The sequence below is a fragment of the Rana temporaria genome, chromosome 2 (assembly GCF_905171775.1).
Source record: "Rana temporaria chromosome 2, aRanTem1.1, whole genome shotgun sequence".
Classification (NCBI taxonomy): Eukaryota; Metazoa; Chordata; class Amphibia; order Anura; family Ranidae; genus Rana; species Rana temporaria.
Window position 1 is genome coordinate 451,588,184 of NC_053490.1, and position 26,120 is coordinate 451,614,303.

The 26,120-nt window shown below is 42.1% G+C and overlaps 1 protein-coding gene across 3 annotated transcripts in view; it reads left to right on the forward strand.

Annotated features, from left to right (window-relative positions):
- Positions 1-25,911, forward strand: part of FOXN1 (forkhead box N1) — a 102,569-nt gene extending 76,658 nt beyond the window's left edge. For all 3 annotated transcript variants that reach the window (XM_040338504.1, XM_040338503.1, XM_040338506.1), the window contains 5 exons: positions 8,644-8,771; positions 12,640-12,736; positions 18,881-19,088; positions 22,294-22,770; positions 25,016-25,911. In XM_040338504.1, the coding sequence (XP_040194438.1) occupies positions 8,644-8,771; positions 12,640-12,736; positions 18,881-19,088; positions 22,294-22,770; positions 25,016-25,287 (1,182 nt within the window). In that variant the 3' untranslated portion in view covers positions 25,288-25,911. The remainder of the gene's footprint in view (positions 1-8,643; positions 8,772-12,639; positions 12,737-18,880; positions 19,089-22,293; positions 22,771-25,015) is intronic.
- Positions 25,912-26,120: the final 209 nt, after the last annotated feature.

The following is a 26,120-nucleotide window of genomic DNA, read 5'->3' on the forward strand; positions in this document are numbered from 1 at the left end:
TAAGTGTATTGGCTATTCTTTCCCCAGAAACAGCCCAATTAGGAGCTGCTTTGTAGCTGGGCATTCAGGAAATTTAAGGGGCAGAAGCCATGTGATCGCTCTCTTACCTCGGGGCCCTGCTTAGGTGCTACTCCGCACTCTCTGACCTTATGGCCCTCTACTACTGCAAGTTTTGTTTTATAAAAGCATTGAAAAAAAAGACTAAGTGATTGGTGGCTACATCTGTTCGACAGTTTTTTCCTAATATAGACTCACAGGGCCAGAATGGCATATCTATGCGGCGGCGTAACGTATCCGATTTACGTTACGCCGCCGCAAGTTTTTCAGGCAAGTGCTTTATTCACAAAGCACTTGCCTGTAAAGTTGCGGCGGCGTAGCGTAAATCACGCGGCGGAATTCAAATTCGGCGGGTAGGGGGCGTGTATCATTTAAATGAAGTGCGTCCTCGCGCCGAACTAACTGCGCAAGCGCCGTCCGTAAAATATCCCAGTGTGCATTGCTCCAAATGACGTCGCAAGGACGTCATTGGTTTTCGACCTGAACGTAAAGAGACTTACGCCTGTCGGATCTAATGGATATCTATGCGTAACTGATTCTAAGAATCAGTCGCATAGATACGACGGCTCAACGCAGAGATACGCCGTCGTATCTCGGTTGAGAATCTGGGCCTTAGTTCTGAAACGGTGAAAAGAGGGGTAACAGCAGGAACCCAATCAATTCTCAGCAGCTCCTACGGGGGTAGTACTACAATATATAATATAATGTTTTCCAGTGCTAAACCTTTCTTCCAAATTCTAAATTGCTTCATTTGTAAATTTGAAAAGCCAATATAAAGCAATAGTAGTGGTAAAAAAAAGCCCTTGTGGATTTAATTAACCTTTTTTTGGGGTTAATTTTCCTTTAAGGGGGTGTGGCAGGGGGCATGTCGTATGCCTACATACATTTGCAAGTAGGTGTTCCTCATTCCCATCTCAAAATGTTGGGAGGTGTGCATAACTACAGCCGTGTATGCAGGCCTCACATCCTACTACAAGTATTCCAGGGAGGTGGTGTGTTCCCTGTCACTACATCTCTACATCTTCTTTTTCTTCTTGACCCTCTCTCTACCTGTCTGTTCTTCCCTCACTATCTCTCTATGTAGGCTAAAAAAGCCCCTTCCACTGAGTGGAGCAACCCTGAAGGGTAAGTAACCCCTTGTTGCAAAGAAGCAAACAGAAATCTGTCCAAGGACACACAAAGCAGTAAAAGGTTGAAAGATTCTTCGACCCAAAAAAAAATTTGACTTGAGTTGGGCTTTCACGTTTTCATTGGTATGTAAAATAGTTGGGGATTATAAATGGTCACTTGCAAATTCTAAAGATAACTTAAAACGTGAAAATGTGTTGTATAAATTGAGACATCCCCAGGTGTATATCAGTCCAGCTGGGCCATGTCTCTTCCACAGAGGAATAAGATGAATTGTTGTTATCCTGTCCTCATCTAAGGTGTGGATATATTAATGACTTTTCTAAGTGTGTACCTTCCAGTACCTGTCTAAAATCATTATCACTCCCCGTAAAGGAAGTGTGAAAAATGTCATAGTGCTTGTCATTTAGTAGTAAATTCATTTTTATAGAAAATTCGATTTTTAAGGAATAAAAATGAAAATGTAGCAAGGGTATAGAGAGATTTTATTACTTGAACAAATAATAGTTTGCATGATGACAAAACACAAATAAATAGTGACATACCTTATACAAATATTCATTGTGGCATCCATATAAACATATTATGCTTGTCTTCCTTAGTAAGTTATACTCCAAGAATTCAGCCACTTTCTAAAATGAAATTACTTTGGGGTAAGTCCGCTCTTATGCCCTGTACACACGATCGGGCTTTAGCCTGACCAAACTCACATCGGAATTCCATCGGAGGGAAAGAGAACATGTTCTCTATGTAATCTTCAATGGAATTCATCTGAGTCCGTCAGACTTTTTCCATCGCAAATTCCGATTGTGTGTACGAGGCCCTACTGAGCACTGGGAGTACAGCTATCACTATACCCTAATTCCTCCAGCTGCAGAATCATATGCACAGCAATTCTTGCCCTTTGTATTATGTGTGCCCATTCTCAAAATACAAAGCCTTCTGTGAATGGACCTGAGAGGAGGGGTGGGCAGAGCAGCTGCTGTGTGAGAAAGCAGCATCGTTCCTGCCAGAGCGATGGAACAGTAAAACTGTCAGTTGTAAATAAAAGAGTTATGTCCACGAGGTGGCATACACCACATTGGACTTAACCCATAGTAAGCAAGCACATTTAAGAAAGTGGTGGAATTTAGCTTTAATGCCTTTTTTTAAATATCTAAACAAACTTAACCGAATTACAGAGAACACCATTTGATGTCATTTACATTGCATTTTTATAAAGCTCCAACAAACTCATCAATTGTAGACAATCCACTATTACAGAATATCAGTCAGTGGTACCCACATTCATTGACTGGTGATGGGCATTATATGGCTACCTATTCCCCATTCAGACTTGCAGTCACTGTGTCTGGTGGAGCAAAGTCTCCCATTATTTCCTGTTTGGCTCTGTTATGTCATGTGAAGAAAGCCAAAAGCCATAGACAAAGCCGAGGCTGGTAAATATGAAAAGGTGTGTCACTGGTTTCCAGTCGTCCCCTGCTACCCACCACCATAGTAAAAGCAGACATTTGTTGGCTGGATTCATCTTTGAAAATTAAACTCCTTTTCAATAGGAACATTTTGATTTAAACAAATGCTATTTGTATTTGTGAAAGTTTATATATACGGTAGTTATTTTTCTTAAGGTTATTTTGACTTTTACACTCATTACCAATTTGCAGACAATATCTATGTATTTATCCCCTAAGACCCCTGAACTATGCTCCTTTGTAATGTTATTTTCCTCTAAATAATTTATAATCCTGCAATTCTAGAACTCCTTTATTATGGAGGGGACAGTAGAAATGGACATGCAATCACTCACATGCAAACACCTGAAATCCCAAAACTTTAAGCTCAACTCTGGGCAACTAAAATATTTCCCCTAGCGGTGGGACTGTGCCTGCACTGCTAAGATTAAAGTAGTTATTAGGCTATTTTTTGTGTTAAAATAAAAAAGATGTCAAAGGAAAAGATCCATAAGCCGCACATCAAGAAGCACATCCATGTGGATGAAGTAAGGTGAATGGTAACCTCAGAGTGTACACCAGCCAGGCCCCATCCCAACGCATTTTGCTCTGCTCCTTGGAGATTAATCATGGAGCTTCCCCATAATTAAGCTCCAAGGGGTGGAGCAAAACATATTGGGGGTGTGGCCTGGCTGGAGTCTGGGCTGAGGCTTCCATTCACCTTACTTTATGCACATGTGTCTAATTCTTGATGTGCGGCTTATGGATCTTTTCCTTTGACATTGATGCAGCTTGGAGCTAGGGTGAACTCCCTGCCCCTGCCTGCACTCACAGTGGTCTAGTTGAACTTTACACCCCTACCTGAGCAGGATCTAAATGTTGTCTTTCTGGGTCCAAATAAAAAAGATGTTATATCCACCTACTCTGTAAAACAATATTGAACAGAGCAGTCACATATCTCCTCTTTGGCAATCCCCCACCAGATCTTTTCGCTTTTCCTTCTTCCTATGAGTGCCCCCTCAGAAATCCGGGTGCCAAGGGGGCACCTATGTGAACACACTCTGGAGCCAGGCTTTGTGAGTTGATAGACATGGCTCCTGCTGCTTTCAGAGCCTCCTGTGACTCCAGGAAGATAGGAGAGTGGCGCTGGAGCCAGGACAGTGGTGGAGTAGTGGTCAAGTGTTTAGGGATGGGGCTAGAACAGATAGTGGGTATTTTTTACCTTAATGCAGGGTAAATACCTTAATTAGGGCCTTACATCATCAAGCCCAAGGCAGGATTCAAAGCCCTGCACTGGATGTGATGATCGCGAAGGACAGTCCACCACCGGAGCATGGGAGAGCGCCATCTGCCTGGGGAAACAGAGGATCAGCTAAGAAAAAAATGTTTCTTCTCTCTCCTGGACAAAACGGGCTAATAACCCTTGCAGTGCAGATGCAGCCCCACTGCAATTTTTTAGTTCCCTGGAATTGAGCTTTAATTCACCCTTTCAGCCATTAAATACTGTATAATATCCGATATAAATCAGGTTATGGTTGACCTATATGTACACAGGGTTATCATTCGATCATGTCTGGACATCTTTGGGCAACAACCATGTATACTGTGCCAAAACTGTTTTTCAATTTAGATAGAATAAGGGAGGATTATAACCCTTGTGAGTTTTTTCTGCCATCTGTGTCCCATAGCCAACACAGGAAGTTAGAGGGAATTCCTCTAAAGCAGGGGTAGGCACCTTTGGCGCTCCAGATATTGTGAAACTACATTTCCCATGAGGCATTGCATGGTTGGCAGTTACAATTACTCCCAGAGGCATGATGGGGTTGGCAGTTACAATTGTACTTCTGCAACAGCTGGAATGCCACAAGTTGCCTACCCCTGCTCTAAAGTGAGGGAAACCCTTTTTGTCACTAGGATCACCAGAACTAGTGCCCCGATTGGAAGGTTTCCCCTATATTACTGTTCTGGGGCAACCCCAAATTTTGGATTATCTCTCACTTTCACTTCCAGTAATAATAGTTACCAGTACAAGAGAGGGTAAATCTCTTTAAGCAGGCCATGCATGGTTGAATTTCGAACAAATTTTCCTTTCAAAATCAGAAAGTTTGTTTTTTTGTGATCCAATGGTGCCACCTTTATGTTGCTATAGAAAAGAATTTTCGTGGCCGGGAATATTCTTTTCTCTCCAGGAATTTTCTTTTCTTGCACATGCGCAATTTTTTTCTATTACATTTCTCGCACGATTCTCCCATCATTGATTATAAAATCTTTATTTATTTTTTTAAATTCTAACATGTCCGATTTCTCAAATTTGATTGCCGCACGAAAATCGGCTGTTGCTGCAGCCCACTAATGGTGCGAAAATAGTTCGAAAATTCTTTGATACGATTTTTGAAAGAAAATTATTTTCAAAATCCGAACCGTGTATGGCCGGCTTTAATTGGGGCAGAGACTGCAATGAAAATCTCACAGGTGTTCTAATTGCTTGCCACTAAAAACTAAAAAAGAAAAACTGCCTTTAGTTATTTATACTTTAAGTGTAATGTCTATTTGAAAAGAAACAAAAGCACACCACCAATTCATGACATTGTACTTTGTAAGTCATCTCCTCTTCCCACCCTCAATAAACCTCTAGTGTACACTCACACTTTGAAGTCTAAATTCCTGACTAGGCACCTATTCATCATTTATATAAAACCCAAATCTCTGGCCATGTTCCACCTTGATCTCCCATGTCCACACCCCTCCATATCCTTCAAAGGTGAATTAAGCAGGTCAGCTGTTTAGGCTTGTAATCTGTTACCTTCACCTTTCTAAGCAACAAAAGACATATGTATAGTAATAAATGATTAGGACTTTACTAATGTATTTATCCTTGTCTGTCATTTCTGTGGAAAGAAATTATTTTACACCCCTTTCATTAAAAAAAATGCATTGGAGTAGACTGTCACCAAAACAAATACAAAGTTCAGTCAATGTATTGACTCTTTAAATAGCGTAAAACTCTCTCAGAACACCTGGTGGCATACTGTGGAGGACATAAACTGTCTTTTGCAGGACTGCTGTTAAAAATCATGGGGTCTATGACGGGGTCCTCTTCCCCTAAATAGCGTAAAACTCTCTCAGAACACCTGGTGGCATACTGTGGAGGACATGAACTTTCTTTTGCAAGACTGCTGTTAAAAATCATGGGGTCTATGACGGGGTCCTCTTCCCCCGTCACAGTGTCCCACCAATCATCAGCAGCCAAGGCATTCCCCACTCTGAAGCCTTGCGTATACAAGAGTCATGTATATGTGTGGCTGTTGAGCGGGGAATGCCAATTATGATTGTCAGTGTGACAGACAGCCAAACAGCAACTAATATGCTGTGATCATCATCACGATAATGGTCACAGCACAGTAGGATGCTTCCTATTAGGTCTTGTTTATTCCTGTGTTTGGTGGGCAGTAAAAACTTGCATTTTTAGCACCCCCATGCACTCTCTGCTGCTAAGTACATATTATGACGGTGGCGGTGAGGGGTTTTACATACACTCCTGGTGGCTGCAGCCAGGGGGAATGTGTGTAAAACCCTCTTTCTGCTCCTGTCTCCTGGGCCTCTCTGCTGGATGGATGGGGCCCAAGGAAAATAATTTAAGTCCTTGCAAGGATTTGAGCCTGGCTCAACGGGTCATTTATGTAAAAATGCCTGCATGTTATAGATAGACAACAAGGCTGCCCAAGTCCCCCTGTTGAGCTGATGGAGCCCTGACCCAGTAATGGTAATGAATAAGCACATCTTTGTGTGAAACGCGTCTATCATTTGAACTGTTTGTAACACTTGGGATGTTCGTCTATTAAATAAGAATTTTGCTGGATCTTGGAGTGCTACCATTTCTTCAGTGTTGAGCCCTGACCCAGTACACGAGGGCTGGTTGTACTTTCTTATCGGCGGCCCTGGTCTTTTGTGCAAAAGTAAGGTTGGGACAAGTTCCTAATATACATCCATTTTGTTCAGCAGAGCACACCCACCTGCATTATCAGTGTGTCTTATTGTTAGTTTCCATCTTTGCCTGAAGCTTACTGCAAACCTACATGGCACCTGAACATTTCACATGAAAGCAGCTCCTCATTTTGCCCAATCAGTTAAAGACAGATGGAGATGTTGGGTTTGATTAGCTAAATTCTGAAGAATTCTAAGAATTGGTAATCTGCAATAATCTAAATGTTTGCTTTTGGGTTTAATACTACTTTAGGCTCCATGCACACTGGGCCTTAAAGAAAAACTTCCCTTGGCAGAAACAAATGCTCATATAGAGAGTTTTTGTACAGAGTTTGGGAATGTTTAGTGTTTTTTCTGTTAGAAAGCTCCAATCAAAATTGCAAACCAGAATGTTTTTTTCTCCCTGCCTCTGAACTCTGAGCTCAAAATATGCCTATAATCGTCCTAATGTGTATAGACACATAGGATAACATTGAGCTGCTTCTACAGGCAAAACACAAAACTCCTGTAGAAGCAGAGATTTTTAAGCCAGTGTGCATGGAGCCTAAAGGTCAACAGGGCTGGTATAAAGTTCCAAGAAAGCTATACAAGGTCATAATTTAAAGTGTCTAACCATATAAATGTTTCCACCATATGCTAACTGTACACAAGAGGTTCTTCTATGAGTTATGTGGGCTAGAAGAAAGCCTTTGTATTATTTGCATCCCCTACTCTTTCCTTATAGTATTACTTTTACATTCTATCATGCCATACTCTTTAAGACAATACAGCAGTCTGACACAATTTGTTAGTCCGATGCCTCGTACACACGAGCGGGATTCTCGACAGGAAAAAAAACGTCGGAAATCCCGGGGGGAAAACCGAGAGCCTGCTCTCTACTTTTCCCACGTACAGACGATGGGTTTTCCCGTCGGGAAAACTCAGATGAGAGCTTTTCCTCAGGAATCCCGACTGTGTGTATGCTCCATCTGAGTTTTGCAGACGGGAAAACTGCCAAAAAACGCCGGTTTTCTCGTACACACGGCTGGGTTTACTGAAAGCTGAAAATCGGCCTGGCAGGAAGGGGGTAAAAGGGCCCAGTATTTAAGTTGTTAACCTAACGTGTTCTTGGTGTTGTAGGAAACCTTGTATTATATTACCACTCATGCCCCGTACACACGATCGGGTTTTCTGACAGAAAAACTGCGAGGAGAGCTTTTGGCCGGGAATCCCGGCAGTGTGTATGCTCCCTCGCAGTTTTTCAGAAGGGAAAACTGCCAAAAACCGCCGGACAAAAAAAACCTGCTCTCTTTTTTTCCCGCCGGGATTCCCAGGCGTTACCATTCTAGACATGTCTTAAATGTAACGGATTGGGGATGACAATAAATTGGTGGGTTTAGTTCTGCTTTAAGATATTCGAACAACATGAGAGGTGGGAAACTGTCACTTCAAGAAATCAATGTCAGTAATAACAGCCTACAGGTTTCCTTTAAAGTTTAAACCATCCTTGTCACTATTCGAAAAGTATTTAGTGTCAGCCACCCTTTAAAAAGAATAGGTTAAATACTCCCTTACCAGGAACTCTTGAAGTGAGAAAATATTTCTCTCTCCTCTTGCCAGACATGTATGCATTTAGCCTACTCTTTTTACAAGGTGGCTGCATGATGACAGGATCACCTTAAAGCAAACCTACTGGGCTTAAGAAGGGTAAGTAGTAATGGAGAGAAGCTGTAAGTCACTGACACTGTTCTTTACTTGCTCCCCTCGGTGATGATGAAGGAAGCAACCAAAGGCAACCAAGGTACATGTTCATAGCTTCTAATGCCAGAAGGCAACTTTGGTATATTCTGAAAGTGCTGGAGACAATCCCCAAAGCACTCAACATACAGAAAAAGCCTATTCACTTCCTGTTCTCGGAAATTCGGAATGAAGTGATAAACATCTCTGTTTTGAGGACTGAGAGAGCACGGTTTTCTTTCTTATTCAATGCTTTTTTCTGATTATATTTTTGCCATTGCTCATGTTTCCTCTTTGTTTGTTACAGTATTCTACAGGTGGGAGCTATCCCATCACATACATTTCTGCATCACACTACCCTTATCAAAGGATTGCACCACAAGCTGGCATAGAGCCACAACAGCCTCTCTTCCCCAAACCTATCTATTCCTACAGGTAAGCCTCGAGAAGGGTCCATCTTCTCTTTTTGAATGTCTCCTCTCATTTTGTCTCATTGTATTAATACCTAGTGTGCATAGTGAAATATTGTTGAAGAAAGCATTTTTACTTCTTACTCATGCATTGTTTAGTGGTGAAACTTGTAGTATCATTTCTTCCTGTTTTCCTAAATAAAATTTTATATATTAAAGGGGTTCTAAAGGTAATTTTTTTTTTCCTAAATAGCTTCCTTTACCCTCCTTCACTTACCTCATCCTTTGATTTTGCTTTTAAATTTCCTTATTTCTTCTGAAAAATACTCACTTCCTGTTCTTCTGTCTGTAACTCACCACCGTAATGCAAGGCTTTCTCCCTAGTGAGGAAAAAGTCTCTTGAGGGGGTGAGCAGGAGTGTCAGGACGCCCACTAACACACAGCTCTTTCTCTATCTGCAATTAGAGAGTGTCCTGACTCTCCTGCTCGCCCCCCTCAAGAGTCTTTCTCCACACCAGGGAGAAAGCCTTGCATTACTGTGTGTAGTTACAGACAGAAGAACAAGAAGTGAGGATTTCTCAGAAGAAATAAGGATTTTTAAAAGCAAAATCGAAGGATGAGGTAAGTGGAGGACGGCTGCACTAGGGTAAAGGAAGCTATTTAGGGGGAAAAAATTACCTTTACAACTCCTTTAAATCCCAAATGTCAATAAACAAGTAAAAAGAGCACCTCCATGTTTGCCCATTTATCTTTTCTCCTGTTTTCATACTTTAGTTCAACATAATAATTGAACTCCAACCTTACTGTTAGCCATGCACAGAATAAGGCTGAACTCCAGAACTGGAACTGTGTAAATACACAGTAGGCCTTAGCTTTACACCATAGACATAATACCTTAGCCTGATCTGACTAATGGCCTGTACACACGATCCGAAAATCGGATGACAGATCATCATTTTTTTTTTTTTTTGCATGCTAGTCTCATATTGAAAATGGAGAGGTTACTAAAGTGACAAAATTCTTGTACGAAAGAATAAAAATTCGGAAGTGATGTCATGTGTTGTAGTGTGTTTCTATTGTATGTTTGGACGACAACTGTACTGATTAAATGAAAAGCGTACGATCTGGTATCGTACGAGAAAATGTTTTGTGTTTGTCCAATTGGATAATTTCGGATGAACTGTCATGATCGACTCTCAAAAACTCTGCAATAACAATCTGATTATCTTACAATTGTTTCCAAAGCGGTATTTTTCATCCGATTATCGGATCGTGTGTACGGGCCATTACATTGGGGACTAATAAGCATGAAACTGATACATGGTTGTTACCCAGATCCATTATTAACAGAACAGCCTCAAAGGTAACAGAAAATAGCCCTAAATCTGAATAAAGTGGAGAAGCCAACTTTTAAACTTTTTGCAGAGAATACAGCAAAAGTGGTGGATCTTTGGTGGATCTTATTCTCTTCTTCCAACTGAACAGTCTGATATTGTTGAATATATACTTTTAGATCAACCAAATTTGCCAACAACTGGGTACTGTGACGGTCTGTCTGGCTGGTAAATCTCATTGATTTGACAGACAGAATCCAAAAACAAAATGTGAATGTGACTAATGTAAGAGTCTAAATCCCGGTACACATTATCAGAAATTCCGACCGTGTGTATGCCCCATCAGAAATTCCGATGAATTCCATCGGAGTTTAGATAGAGAATATGTTCTCTTTTACGCCAATGGAATTCCGTCGGAATGCCGATGTGATTTTGGTCGGACCAAGGTCCGATCATGTGTACGGGGCTTTAGAGATTTCCAAACTCCAGTGCTGCTTAACTCTTGTTAGGTTGTGTACTTTGTGAGCTAAGCCAGCTCTTAAAAAAACTGTTGCAACCTTTACATGTACTCATTTTTGTCTTTGACTTTCTAAAAGTTATTTTTAACAGCAAAAATCTAACGTTCAGGTTGAACTGTTCATGCCTTTTCAACCTCCTAAATTCCTTTGAAAAAATGCACCAGTGGGCAAATTCCTCCATCATCTTGAATTATTGCGCCTAGGAATCATTTCAAAATTTAAGATCAGTTCAATGCTTGAATTCTTTTTTCCACTGCATATAAAGAAATCCAAAAAAATATCTGACTATTAAACTATGTTTTTAAGTAGAGGAAGAAAGAAATTACAAATGATGCCTCGTACACACGACCGATTTTCCAGTCGGATAAAAAAACAATGGTTTTCCCAGCGGAATTCCTCTCAAGCCTGCCTTGCATACACACGGTCACACAAAAGTCCGGTGAACTTTTGCCTGCCAAGAACACGGTGACAAAAAAGACTACGACGAGCCGACAAAATTAAGTATTATGCTTCCGAGTATGCGTCAAATTGTTTCCAAGCATGCGTTGTTTTTTTCCCGTCGGAAAAGCATACAGACGCACCTTTTTTACCCGCTAGCATTTTTTCCTGATGGGCAAAAAGAGATCCTGCCCTGCGATAGAGCATACACACGGTCGAAAATTCCCGGCCAAAAGCTCTAATCTCGGTTTTTCAGATGGGAAAACCGGTCGTGTGTACAAGGCATAAGGCTACATTTTCACACATTGTTTATGTTTTAGTTAGAGCATACTAGTTTTAAAAAATCGTAACGTACAGGTATAAAATGTATGTTTACAAAATGTTTATAACTGATATTTTTTAAAGACCTGCAGCAGTATCCATGTTCTCTAAGCCTTATACGCATTTAATCTTGAACTCTACCCATAACTCCATTCTATACCATAACATCTAACATCATTTAAAGTAGAATTCCTGAATAAACCTAACTAATCTTAAAATGCTCTATCCCCCTCCTAGCACTTATGCTGACTAATCTGTGTAAGAAAGATGTATATAAAAAAGTATATACTTAACTATTTTCAGGCTGCTCTGGCCACAGGATCCAGCTATCTTTTGTCAGCCAGCAGTGGGTTCAGGGGAGAGGAGGGAGTGCCCGCAACAGACTGGAGATACACTTTAGTGAGCCTATGTGTTACCAGGGGCGGACTGACAACTCATGGGGCCCCCGGGCAATAGGAGATTATGGGGCCCCCGGGCAATAGGGGATTATGGGGCCCCCGGGCAATAGGAGATTATGGGGTCCCCAGGCAACAGATTATGGGGCCACAGAGTATACACACACATACAGTATGCATACACAGTATACACACACAGTATATACACACACAGAATATACATACACACACTGAAAAGGTACTGGAGAGGTGGACCAGTTATAATCTTGGGATTTTTAGACCAAAAGGATGTCGGTAAGGGACATTTCAGGGACAAAAAAACTCAAATGTTTACATACTGTCCCTGGTTTTACTGAGGCTGGCAACCCTGACGGGGCCCCTTAGTGCCATGGGGCCCTCGGGCAGTGCCCGAGAGCCCGAATGGTCAGTCCGCCCCAGTGTGTGACATCACCTTGCTCAAGCATTGCTAGCAGTTGTCAAGCACTCTCTCCTCTCCCCTACAGCTGCTGCAGGTTAGCCAGAAAATGTGTAAGGAGGGGGACAGGACATTTTTAAGATTAGTTAGGTTTTCCAATATAACCTCCCAAAATAAACTCCTGGTGACAACGGCTTAAGAGGGGGGATTTCCCCAAACTTTGTAGCAAATTCCTTTCACTTTCTGTTGTGTTCCTGGAACAGAAAGTGATGAAAATATTCTCAGCGAGACAAAAACAGCAAAAAATAAGGTTAAAAGGAAAAGTTTTGACCGTTTACACACTTGAACCCTCCCCTGCCTGAGCTTCTTTTTTTTTTCTCTCTTTCTCTCTCTCTCTCTTTCTCTCTCACACTTTTATAAACCAGTCATTTAGTATTCTGTTATTAACAATTTTTTGTATTTACTTTAAAAGCATCCTAATATTTATGGCCCTGAAGAACAGTAAAACGGGAAGCCTTCCTGTGAGTGAGATCTATAATTTTATGACGGAGCACTTTCCTTATTTCAAGGTAAGGCAATGGTAAATGCTGCTCTGAAAATGTAATTGGAACTTTCTTGAACAGAAGCTCACCTAACTATCCAAACGAGCATGGCGACTAAACTGACACATACACAAACATTTCAGAGTAACTTGTGAGCACATGATATTTATAAAAATACTACTCCACGTATAACCTTGTCATGCTGATTTTCATTAACTATGGCAAGAAAAGAATGTGTATTGAACTTGCTGCCCCAAAGCAGATGTGTTCTTATTAAACAAGTAAAAAATGCAGCACCTGTTATGGCTGTCTCTCCATTCACTGTTCTTAAATCTGTCACTGTTTTGGTGTTTAATTAGCTATCTAAAATGTAATTCAAATTACTGATTCTTTTGTAGCGGAAACACACGTCTTAGTGTGGCTTATTACAGTGATACTAAAATCTCAGTTTTTTTTTTCTTTAACTTAACTGCTCTGTGTAGTAGTTTTGCACAGAGCAGCCCAGATCCTCCTCTTCTCGGGTCCCTCTTCTGCACTTCTGGCCCCTCCCCCTGACAGTTGCCCCCACAGCAAGCAGCGTGCCGTGGGGGCACCCGAGCCGAGCCGCTGCTCTGTGTGTCCATTCAGTCACAGAGCAGCGGTTCGGCCCCGCCCCCTCTCTCTCCTCATTGGCTCACTGATTGACTGTAGCAGGAGCCAATGTCTCAGCCAACGAGCAGGGAGGGTCCTGGGCAGCCGAGACACTCCTGCAACATTGCTGGATCAAGATGGGCTCAGGTAAGTATTAGGTGGTGCTGCTGCACACAGAAGGTTTTTTATCTTAATGAATAGAATGCATTAAAATAAAAATAAAAAATTCTGACTTTATAGCCACTTTAAAGCGGAGTTCCACCTAAAAATGGAACTTCCGCTTAACCCACTACATTTGGCATGTAATTTTTTGGGGGGGAGTGGGGGCTTCAGGAGAAGGGGACTTCCTGTCCCACTTCCTCCTTCTGCCAAGGGGCTGGAAAGGCGATTAGCTTAATCGCCTTTTCACAGCCCCTCCCTGTAGGCAAGCGCCTGTCCAATCGGACGGCGCCGTGCAGCTCGCGCATGCGCACTGCCGCTCGCGCATGCGCAGTGGGTGCCTGGCCGTGAAGCCGAAAGCTGTCACTGCCGGGTGCGCACACTAAGAATGAAGACTGGGGCGAGGGGGGGCGAGGAGCGGAGCGCCGGCCGGCGCGTCGCTGGAGCCGTGGAACAAGTGTCTGTTTATTAAAAGCCAGCAGCTACACTTTTTGTAGCTGCTGACTTTTAATGAACTAAAAAAAAGGTGGAAAACCCCTTTAAGCAAACATGGCCAGATAAGCATTTTCTGAACTGTATTGTGTAGCCACAGCTGTTCTCAACCAGTGTTTTATGAAACCTTAGGGTTCCTTTAGAGGTTGCTAGAGGTTTCTTGAGCAATGTCTGCCTTTCATATAAATAACCACTGGTGCAAATGATCTTTTAAGCTATCTTTTTAGCTATCTGTAAGGGCAATGATTCTTCCCATCATGCTTAAATACCTTGGGGTGTAAATTATCAGGGATTTCCTGAGATTGGAAAACTATTTTAAAGAATCCTCAGTGTTAGAAAAGCTTAGAAAGGCTTGTCTAACCCATTAAGATGCAGACATTTGGCCGTGACTAAAAGGCCAGTTTAACTAAAGCTGGCCATAGATTGATTGAAATTTGGCAGGTTTAGCAGGGATCAGCCACATTTAGAATCCATAGTGATTCCTGAATGTAAGAATGGCATAATGTTCAGTGGGAGGAGTGCTCCTCACGTTTATGGACAATGCAAAAAATCCCAGCCCTTACATATAAGTAATTTGACATTTGAAGGTACCAGACTTGGTCTGGGCATCTAAGCTATGTCAAAACTTTACTTACCTTTACACTGGTCATAAAAGGTTAATATATTAAAGATTAATTCTATACATAGTTACATCGATTTAGCTTGGGCAATGTGACTGTGTACTGTATATACTATATTAAATGTCTTTGCAATTTAGCACACTAGGGACTATCCCAATATATACCTTAATCTTAGCAGCAGCTGAAAGGACTCCACAATTCTAGTGGGGAAATACAATCAACATAAAATCAGCGCTAGCTGTTTAAAAGTCCTACAGTATATACCCCAGTCAATATAAATGTCTTTCCAAAAGTTTTCAATCTTTCCAAGTCCAATGTAGACCAAAGACTTCAAAACCGTCCTTTCTGGTTGTGAATCCCTTGTGGTACTTCACTCAAGAAGGCGAATAATCTAAACAAAAAATGCCATAAGTAGTTGAACATACTACACTAAATGGCATTTCTTTTTTTCGAGATTGTGTGAAGCACCACAAGGGATCCACAACCAGAAAGGATTGTGTTGAAGTCTTTGGTCTACATTGGACTTAGAAAGATTAAGAAGAAGAAGATTAAGAACTTTTGGAAATATATTTATATTGACTGGGGTATGTAGGACTTTTAAACAGCGCTGATTTTATGTTGAATGTATATACCATAATGCCCCTAAAAGCTGGAAATCCCTGAAGTAGACACGACTCCTCCAGTGATCTCCACTTGCTTCCAGGTCAGCTACAGATCAGCTGCACTACTGCATTGTGGACCAGAAGGTCAGTCACTCAGCTTGGGCGCCATTCACAGAATTCTTTGCATTATCTAAGTAAACGCAAATGCCGCGTACACAAGATCGGTCAAACCGATGAGAACGGTCTGATGGACCGTTTTCATCAGGCCAAACCGATCGTGTGTAGGCCCCATCGGTTATTTATCCATCGGTTAAAAAAATTCAATCTTGTTTTAAATTTAACCGATGGATTCCTAACCGATAGAAAAAAACGATCATTTGTAGGCACGTCCATCAGTTAAAAATCCACGCATGCTCAGAATCAAGTCGACGCATGCTTGGAAGCATTGAACTTATTTTTTTTCAGCACGTCGTTGTGTTTTACGTCACCGCGTTCTGACTCGATCGTTTTTTTTTAAATGATGGTGTGTAGGCACGACTGACCATCAGTCAGCTTCATCGGTTAACTGATGAAAACGGTCCATCAGACCATTTACATCGGATGGACCGATCGTGTGTACAGGGCAAAAGAGTTCTCTGATTGGATGAGGTGAAGAGGGCGATGTGCGATGCCCTTGCTAAGCGGCCGATTCCATTGTTCCGAATGCAGTAGAGCAGCCAATTGTTACGGAACCCAAAGGCAAGTGGAGATCACTAGAGCAGTGATGTCTACTTCAGGGATTTTCAGTTTCAGGGCAATCAGCCCGGTAAGGTATATATTTACATAGTGACATTGGTCCAAGATGGCGCAATGTAACTATGTATAAAATATCTATACCTGTCTTTACTTGGTTTTATAAGTGCAATTAATTGTCTGTGCTCAAAATCCGAGCCTTTCTTGGTGTTTCAGTACTAGGAATGAAAATTCAATGTAATTATCCGGGGTGGGAACGATTTGACAGAAGGCTGAATATATGTGTGATTATGTAGACACAGACACAACAATAAAAATGATGCATGGCACTTGACATCTTGTTGAGTGACAAGAGTCTGTTTGTAGACAGTGTGAGTGGAAAGTGCATCTTATCTTGATTTCAAAATAATAATTAGCGAAGTAAGGAAATAAGCCTAATTATTAATGTCCTGTGTCAGAAGCCCTGACATAAGGGATATGCCATATTAAAATTTTTGTTAATTTTCCTGCCTCAATGATTAATATGAAATCTGCTAGAACTTCAAAGCAAACGTGCTATGAAAAAGACAACCACTGCACACTGCTTTCTGAGAATACTAGACCCCTGGCTGCCTCTGACTTTAATACTCACTGATCTGATACAGCAACAAGCAAAGTCAGAAAAGTTCTGACTGACTTTGGTTAGTGAATTAGGATCACAATGATCATTACAGAAAAAATATGTCAAAAATGAAAGACAGCCATGGCAGTCAATATCATTAGTTCGTACAGTTGGGGCCAGATCCACAATGAACTTACGGCGGCGTATCTATTGATACGCCGCGTAAGTTCTACGATGCGCCGTGGTATCTTTGTTTTGTATCCACAAAACAAGATACGCCTGAATGTGGGGTAGAGCCGACCGACGTACGTCTTAGTACGCCGTCGGATCATAGGTGCGTATTTACGCTGGCCGCTAGGTGGCGCTTCCGTTGATTTCTACGTAGAGTATGCAAATTAGTCAGATACGCCGATTCTCAAACGTACGTCCGCCCGGCGCATTTTTTTACATCGTTTACGTAAGGCTTTTTTCGGCGTAACGTTACCCCTGGCTCTATGAGGTGTACGCAATGTTAAGTATGGACGTCGGGACAGCGTTGAATTTTACGTCATTTACTTTGTTTGCGTAAAACGTTCGCAAATAGGGCTTTGCGTGAATTACGTTCACTTTGAAAGCATTGACTATTTGCGACGTGATTTCGAGCATGCGCACTGGCATTCCTCCACGGACGGCGCATGCGCCGTAAAAAAAAACGTAATTTACGTGGGGTCACGATGATTTAACATAAAACACACCCACATCTCAGACATTTGAATTTCGCGTGCTTACGCCGACACATTTACACTACGGCGTTGTAACCTAAGGGGCAAATTATTTCTGGATAAGGAACCTGCCGCTAAAAGTTACGGCGGCGTAGTGTATCTGAGATACACTACGCCTGCCTAAAGATAGGCAGTTCTTTGTGGATCAGGCCCCTTATGTTCAGTGAGCACATATTTTGAGTATTCATTGCAGTATTTACGCTGAGGTGATTTTTGCCAAGCTTCTGCTTCTCTTTTTATCTTATTATAAGGATGGTTATATTTTTTTGTATACATTTTTTCTAATTCCACCTAAATTGCATTAGCTCCCCGAGCCACTGACTTATCATACTTCCAAAGCCATGGCCTGCTCTGGTATTTGCTGCCTGTTCTGACAAAAACCTCTTCCCATGAAAGGCAGAAATCAAAAAGAAACCTCCCACATGGAGAAACAAACGGCAACAAAAAGTAAACAGAGATATTTACCCAACCCTGCTCTATTCAGAACAAAAAACAAAAAAGTTTAGCTTGAGGCCCCGTACACACGTCCGAGGAACTCGACGTGCCAAACAAATTGAGTTCCTCGTCGAGTTCTGTGTTGAAGCCGCCGAGGATCTCGGCGGGCCAACTTTCCTCATTGAACAACGAGGAAATAGAGAACATGTTCTCTATTTGGCCCGACGAGTTCCTCATCGGCTTCCTCGGTGAAAAGTGTACACACGACCGAGTTTCTCGGCAGAATCCAGCTCCGATCGAGTTTCTGGCTGAATTCTGCCGAGAAACTCGGTCGTGTGTACGGGGCCTCAGTCGTGAAGCTGACTATACTAGATAACTACTAATATTCACTAATGCTTCGTACACACGATCGGAATTTCCGATGGAAAAAGTCCAACGGAATTTTTTCATCGGATATTCCGACCGCGTGTATGCCCCATCAGACTTTTTCCGTCGAAAATTCCTGACTGAGTTAGAAAGAGAACATGTTTTCTTTTTTTTAGACGGAAATTACATTCATCTGTATGGAACTCCGACGGAGAAAAAAACATGCATGCTCGGAAACAATTCAACGCATGCTCGGGACCGTTTTTGACGGTCGGAATTTGGTGTGTCCGTGTGTGTATGCAAGACAGCTTGAAGGGAATTCTGCTTGAAAAAACTTTAGAGTTTTTTCCGACGGAAACTCCAATCGTGTGTACAGGGCATTAGTGTAAATGGTTCATATGCACCAGTGTCAATTTATGAGCCGCCCCGCCCCCTTGCCATAGCTATATTGTGTCAGTCCACTTCATTATTCAGGGGGAAATGCACAAACTAGTTTCCTGTCCATGGGATGGAGAAATGACAAGTAATATATGACCTAGTTTGCAACTTCTTGGAGCAACAATCAGTTAACCAGGTTCAACATAAGAGATTGAGGGAATTGTAGGCGTGCCTAATGTTATGCAATTATCATTACACAAATAAATGATGCTGTGGAATAATATACATTATATTTGTTGGTGTAGTCTGCGTTTTCTATTCTACGCATGTTATTGTTTTGGTTTAGGGTGCTGTAAAATAAATAGAAAATTAACAAACACCTCCTGTGTTTCTAGACTGCTCCAGATGGGTGGAAGAATTCTGTGCGTCACAATTTGTCCCTCAACAAGTGCTTTGAAAAAGTAGAAAATAAATCCGGAAGTTCTTCTCGAAAAGGATGTTTATGGGCACTGAACCCAGCCAAGATTGACAAGATGCAAGAAGAACTGCAAAAGTGGAAGAGAAAGGATCCTGTCACCGTGAGGAAAAGCATGGCTAAACCAGGTATGCAGACTAGTCTGTGTATTATGTCATTCAAACTAGGAAAGAGCCATCCATTAGAAACCACACACCAAATACATCCCCAACGATAACGGGGATAACTGACTGTTCAGTGGGAAAAATAATTATTTGATCCCCTGTAGATTTTGTAAGTTTGCCTACTTACAAAGAAATTAAGGGTCTATCATCTAGAGTAGATCGCCAGTCAGGATTGTAAGAATCATATTAATAAACAGCGGAGTAACAAACAAAGCACAGTCTGCTGGTAAGCAGAGAAGGTTTTTTTTCAAATGTAGTTGACTCAACCCACCAAGGTATGCACAAAGGTAGTAGAACTAGTGCGCAGGTTGGGCAAGGACAACCTGTCCAAAATAGTGCCCAAAGATGGTGACCTGCCCAAGGTCTTAAAACCTGGGTGGATGGCGTGGTTGACGGGCCTGTTAAATCCCTTCCTGTGAGCCGCTGTTTATTACTATTATTCTTACAATCCTGACTGGCGATCTACTCTAGATATATTGCTAGTGCCCTGGTATCTAGGTTCATGTTATACTACTCAATACATCCTGTTTACTACCATGCTCCTAAAGAAGCGTAATGATGGGCGAAACATGTAGAGCAGAGCAAGAAAATTCTTCTGCATTTGGACCCATTTTAAGGCTATTCACTTCACAACTGTATTCAACTATCATTGTTTGTTGGATGTGTATTTTACTCATCTGAGTTTACCAAAATAACTGTAGTTGTTGGAAGTGATATAAAAGCATTATTTTGGGCCATGTATTGATAACTACTATATAAACAGTCTTAAATGTACTATTGTTTTTTATATATTTCTACAATAAAAACCCTTAGATTTTTACATAAAGTACCTATGTGCAGTGGCGTCTCCAGCTTTCATATTTAGGGGGGGCACATGGGGGGACAGGGACAAAAGTAGGGGGGCCAACTATAAAATGCAATTATATATATATATATATCCTGGGGCCCTTTACTACGATCCCACTATGGGCCCTTTCATATGTTCTGCAGTGAGCTCCCTTCCTACTATACTGGGGCCCCCCAGGGTGGCAGAAAACAAGAGATATATGTCACCAGCACACCAAGAAAATATAAGGGTCCAAAGCAGTGGGAGAACTATCATTGTTGCAAAGGTTGTCATGCCACCGGGCCCTGGTGTTCTGCCACAGTGGGGATCCCCAGCTGTCCTGTCCCTGCTATTTACAGCGCTGGTCTGGCATCTGTCTCCTTGGCAGCGGCGGCAGTCTATTAGGACCTAGTGCTGGTGACATTATGGGTGCATGCAGGGGAAGGCTGGCACTATTGGTTATAGAGAGCTGAGCCCCCAGCTGGTCACCTAGCAGCAGTAATGCTGTATAACCTTCTCTGTTGACATGCTGATCGGGATGTGATCCAGGTGATGCTCCCAGTCAGATCTAATAAACACAGTAATTATTAGCATCAAGAGTACAACCACATAAATATAATCAACCGTATGATCAGCAGCCATGTGGGCTCTATGCCTGTAAAGTGTGGGCTTTAATCAATAAAATCTCTGATAATTATGACTAGGATTTGACTAAGAGCATCACCTGGATTGCATCCTGATCAGCATGTCAGAGAACGGTCCACTGCTGCTAAGCAATGTGCAGGAAGCTCAACTGTCTACAACCAATAGAGATGGGCTCGGGTGTGTTTGAAATCCCACATGCCCGATCACGCCAGGAAGCCGACACTCCACAGTGTTAATCAATGTATGGGCTGCCTAGGAGCTAAGACCAGCCATAGACAGTTTAAATCTCAGCTGGTTCAGCAGAAACTGGCTGAGATTTGAACCATTAATGAGCAGATTCTCTTATAATTATCACTATTGGTTGCTGTATAGCCACTGGTGATAATCACTGTTTGTCGGGAGAATGCAATTGCTGGGCAGGAGGGATATTCCCCTGTCACCGCTGTCTGTTGATGGGGGAATCATGCAAGTTTCTTTCCTGCAATCTGTGGATGCAGGAAAGAAATTTTGCACTGTATATTATCTGCCTAACTGAAAGTGAAAGTAAATTGTGAATGTTTTGAAAGAACAGGAGAGGGGGAGGGAGACAGATGGGGGGGGAAGGGATGGAGATAATGTAGTTCAGTGATTACAGTGTACTGCAGTCTGCAGTGCACACACTTAAACACGGCCCAGGCTAGAATATCTGGTTGTGTGAGCGATCACATTATGCAGTGTCGGCGAGCAGAGGGAGGGGGAGGAATCCCCCGCAGAGCTGACTGGGGACGCTCTCCCTCTCGGGGAGCAAAAAACAAAAATTGCGCAAAAAAAAAAAAATTTTTTTTTTTGGGGGGGCACATGGTGGGGCACAGCATGATGTTGGGGGGGTCAGGGCCCCCTCTGGCCCCCCCTTAGGGACGCCCCTGACTATGTGCCGTTTAAAGTCCAATTTCCTAGCGTAATTAGTGTCCATTTTCAGGATTTGGCTGATATTCTGTCTATTATTTAAAATACACCTACATAGCTACATATTTGATTTTTAAATTAAACCAGGGACTGCAAAGAAGGTCAAATGAAGTAGAAAAAAAATAATGGGGCATCATGTGGGGACCTCTCTGTAGAGGGAGTATACCAAGGGTCTCCAAACTTTTCATGAAGAGGGCCACATTGTATATGTACAAATTATTGGTGGACCAAAAAACATCAAAGCCCCAGAGCAAAATCCACACTGGAGTTCTCTTTACATCAGGATCCCCCCTTATAGAGTCCATGTGTCGGTTGGAGGGGAAGCAGAAATCATAGGCAGCCTCTGATGACATTAATCCACAATCGGTGCACACTGAAAATACGCCATTGACCCTAGATGCAGGCCAGGTAAAACCTTGTAGGGGGTCGGATGTGGTCCATAGCCCGCAGTTTGGAGACACCTGAAGATCATTATAATAGCTTGGGCAATTATTTACCCTAAAAAAATTGGTAATTATATAGAAAGTGATGACAGGAGTGCTCTACAATAATATCATGGATGAGCAGGAAAGGATTGAAAGAGAACGGAAACATGATGGGCCTTGCATAGGCATAAAGCAACAAAGATGGCTGGGTAAAATTGGCACAAATTGTTTTTCTTTTAGACCTAGGGCCCTCTGAAGTATTTGTCTGCCAATGAGCAATGCAGGCTTTTACAAATTAATTAATTTAAATCTTTCTTTTTCTCCGCAGAGGACCTTGACAAGCTGATAGGAGAGAGAACAGAGAAGCTCAGGTCCACCTTGTTAGCTTGCAGTGCCTCGGGTTTAATGAATACATCTGCTTCAATGCAGCTGACCATGCACGAACAAACCATTTCCTCCCTGCAGCCCATGCATGAGATGTCTGAGTCTATGCATGGAAAAAAGCAGCCACCATGCTATAATTCACTACCACATGGCTACCCTCAGATTTCACCAGCAATGATTCAGCAGCCCCATGGCTTGGCTCAGAACCATTTTTCTTCAGCAGATAACCAAGATGAAATAAATACACAACCCCTTAATCCCCAGGACTCTCCAATACCTGCCCATACCCCACCTCTTCACAATATGAATATGATTACAGAGCATTCCCCAACCAGGACCATGCATGACCACCTGATAGAAGGGGAGCTGAGCACTGACATTGATGCCCTCAATCCTTCACTTACCGACTTTGAACTTCAAGGTATGATACTGTTATTCGCTGATTTTATTAAGATAATGAAAAAAACGTGACCTTTATTTTGCTTCAAAGTTCTTTATTTAAAATGTACCTTTTTTTTCCTGAAACTTCCCTCTTAAAGTTAAGGTGTGTGTTATATGCCTGTGCGTGTTATACGCCGATAAATATGGTATTTTACTTCTAATTTTTACACTGTCCCTTTAATATTTATTTTTTATCATTTTTATCAAAAAGACCCCAGATCTCTCATTTACCCTTAAAAGAATAAAAAAAATGACACCTCAGAAGTCGCTCCGGTCCTTCAAGGGCATAGAGCCGAGTGGGGGCTATCTTGCCCTCACTCGACTTCTTGCCCAGGCATCAGAGGGATCGGCTCTGTGCTTACCGACAGCTCCAGTATTAAAGTGATCTTGCAGCAAATTAGTCGCTGGGACCACTTTTATCTGAAAGCCGACCACCTGACTGAAAAAAATATACAGGGGGGGTTATGGAAGCTAGCTGCTGCCATAACCCCAGTATTTAACATCAAAGAAATGAATTATATATACAATTAGGCAGTCGGCAAGTGGCTAGGTATCTTTAGAATAAGTCCATACATACACATTTATGGTATCCATTAGGCTGGGTTCACTCTATTGAGAATTGATTGCGGGTTTCGCCACATCCAATTCACATGACAGGAGACTGTGACCAGCTCTCAATGGAGCCAGTTGACACACCTCAGGGGCACAGGGGTCCCATGCGTCTTTGGCTCAGTTTCAGGTCTGAATTTAATGAAAAATTCAGGCCAGCGTCGTCCCTGAAACGGAGAACAGTGACTGCAGTGAGCCACTCTGCACAGTAGTGTGAACCCAGCCTTAAAGCCTAAGTGTAAAAGGGGTTAATAGAACTGTGAGATCTGTCACAGGTTCTCATCAAGAGCCTTTCCACTCAGCTCCCTTATTCATAGAAGCCAGTACTACAGCTTCTAAGAACGAACAGAATCTATGAATGGAAGATGGTGAGATGATTCATAGGTCAATATATTGTAACCATATTGTATATTGTAACCATTGACAGTTGTCATAGCCAAATATGCATACATTACTCTCTGTTAGGGCCGTTTAAAGGAATTTGGGGACCCCAAGCAAAATGGACAAATCCCCATGTTTTTTTTACTTCCCCCTCCCCCTCCCTATGTTTTTTTTTTTACTTCACCCATGTTCTTTTTACTCCTCCTGGGCCCCCCCTCCCTCCCTATGTTATTTTTACTCCCCCCCCCCCCATGGGTCTGTAACGCGCGGCAGGAGATTCAGTTTCCTGTTCCCGGCCGGACTGAAAGGAAGTGAGCACTCAGTGTGCACTTCCTGTCAGTCCGGCCGGGAACAGGAAACTGAATCTCCTGTATCACGCGGTACCCGGCTGGAGTCCGGCTGACGGGAGGAAGGAAAAGTAGCCCGGCCATTTTACAGAGAAGGGGAAGTGACGACTCGAGGCAGCAGTGCTGCAGGCTCTCTATAGAGCGCTCAGGCGGCTGTAGGAAGCGCGGCAAGGGCGGCAAGCAAGGTTGGTTTGCCTGCCTTGTAGCGACGGGCCTACTCAATGTTATGCTATATTCACACATTGAGCATTTTTTTTTAGCAGATTTGCAAATATTATAGGTGTTTTTTCAGGTGTTTTTCACTTAGGTGTTTTTGCTGTAGCAATAGAAACCTGTGTAAGATGTGGAGTGATGCTAGAACAGGGGAAGGGAGTTGCTGTTTGTGCTTGAAACGTAATTCAAAGACAGGAAACCTGTAAAAAAATTTAGTGTTGCCTAAGGATATTTTTAAGTCCCGTAGTCTGTCACCATTTCACAAGCGTGCGCAATTTTAAAGCATGACATGTTAGGTATCTATTTACTTGGCGTTACACATTTCCCATTTTATGAAAAAAATTGTATAATTTTACTGTTTTTTTATTATTAATATTAAAGTGTATTTTGTCCCCAAAAAAATCATTTGAAAGACCGCTACGCAAATACAGTTTGACATAAAATATTGCAACGACTGCCATTTTATTCTCTAGGATCTCTGCTAAAATATATATATATATATATATATTTATAATGTTTGGGGAGTCAAAGTAATTTTCTAGCAAAAAATACAGATTTTTACTTGTAAACAACAAATGTCAGAAAAAGGCCTGGTCTTAAACTGGTTAAAATGCCACTCAGTGACGCCAAAAGTTTACAAACCCAAATAACTTTTCTTTATGTTTTATGCAACAGGAAATCTATGGGAGGAGCTAAAGGATGACAGCCTCAATATGGATCCTATCAATCTTATATCATCTCCAGCAACCCCTTCTTCACGACATTACTTCCTACACAATGGCAACTGTGAGAGTAACAACAATGACATCCACTCTCCGAACAGTAACTCCCATATTGGATTAGGAGATATCCATCTCACGCCTGTTTATTCCTCATTCCTGGAGATGGACAATGCTGTTCCTTCATATATTAATAGCGCAGGATCCAAACATGTTGCAATAGTTTAAAGTGACTGACACTATTATTAGCTCAGCATTTTTCTATGCTATACTCAAGCTACACCTATGCACACTAAAACATATATATATATGAAACTGCACCAGTAAGACCCCTTTCACACTAATAGCACAGCCTCATTACCGGTAAAGCGTCACTAGTTTTAGCGGCTCTTTACCATCCTTTTAGCGGTACTTTTTGGCCACTAGCAGGGAGCTTTTAACCCTGAGGCTGTAGGGGAGACATTTACATGCGCCATTTTTAGCCCTTTAGTGCCTGAAAAACGCCTTCAGTGTGAAAGGGGTCTAATATAAGGGGATTCTACGCTTTAGCAACTCTGCCTGTAAAACAAAGTCCAGACACAAACAAAATAAAAAACTGACTGTGTTGTCTTTTGTATAGTTTTCAGTGTAGTGATGGTATAGAGCAGTGTTCTCCAAACAGGGGCCCAGGGGCCGGATGTGGTCCTTTGCTTGCTTTTATCTGGCCTTTGGGACACCATTCCCCCTACTGAAACCATCAATGGTGCACGATTCTTCTGATTGACATCACCAATTTCACCTACCGTATATACTCGTGTATAAGCCGAGTTTTTCAGCACAATTTTTTGTGCTGAAAATGCCCCCCTTGGCTTATACCCGAGTCACCTTTTTGCACCTGATCTCCCGGACTTTGGGGACCCGGCCAGCCGTAGGTTCCCTGGACCCCAAACTTGGCACACATGTAGCCCCATTTCTCCTCTACAATTGTGCAAAGTTTGTTGTCTGGGGAACCTACGGCTGAAGAGCACCGATATTTCAAAGCCGGGCACCCCTTCCATAGACTCCCAAGTTAAACGTCAGTC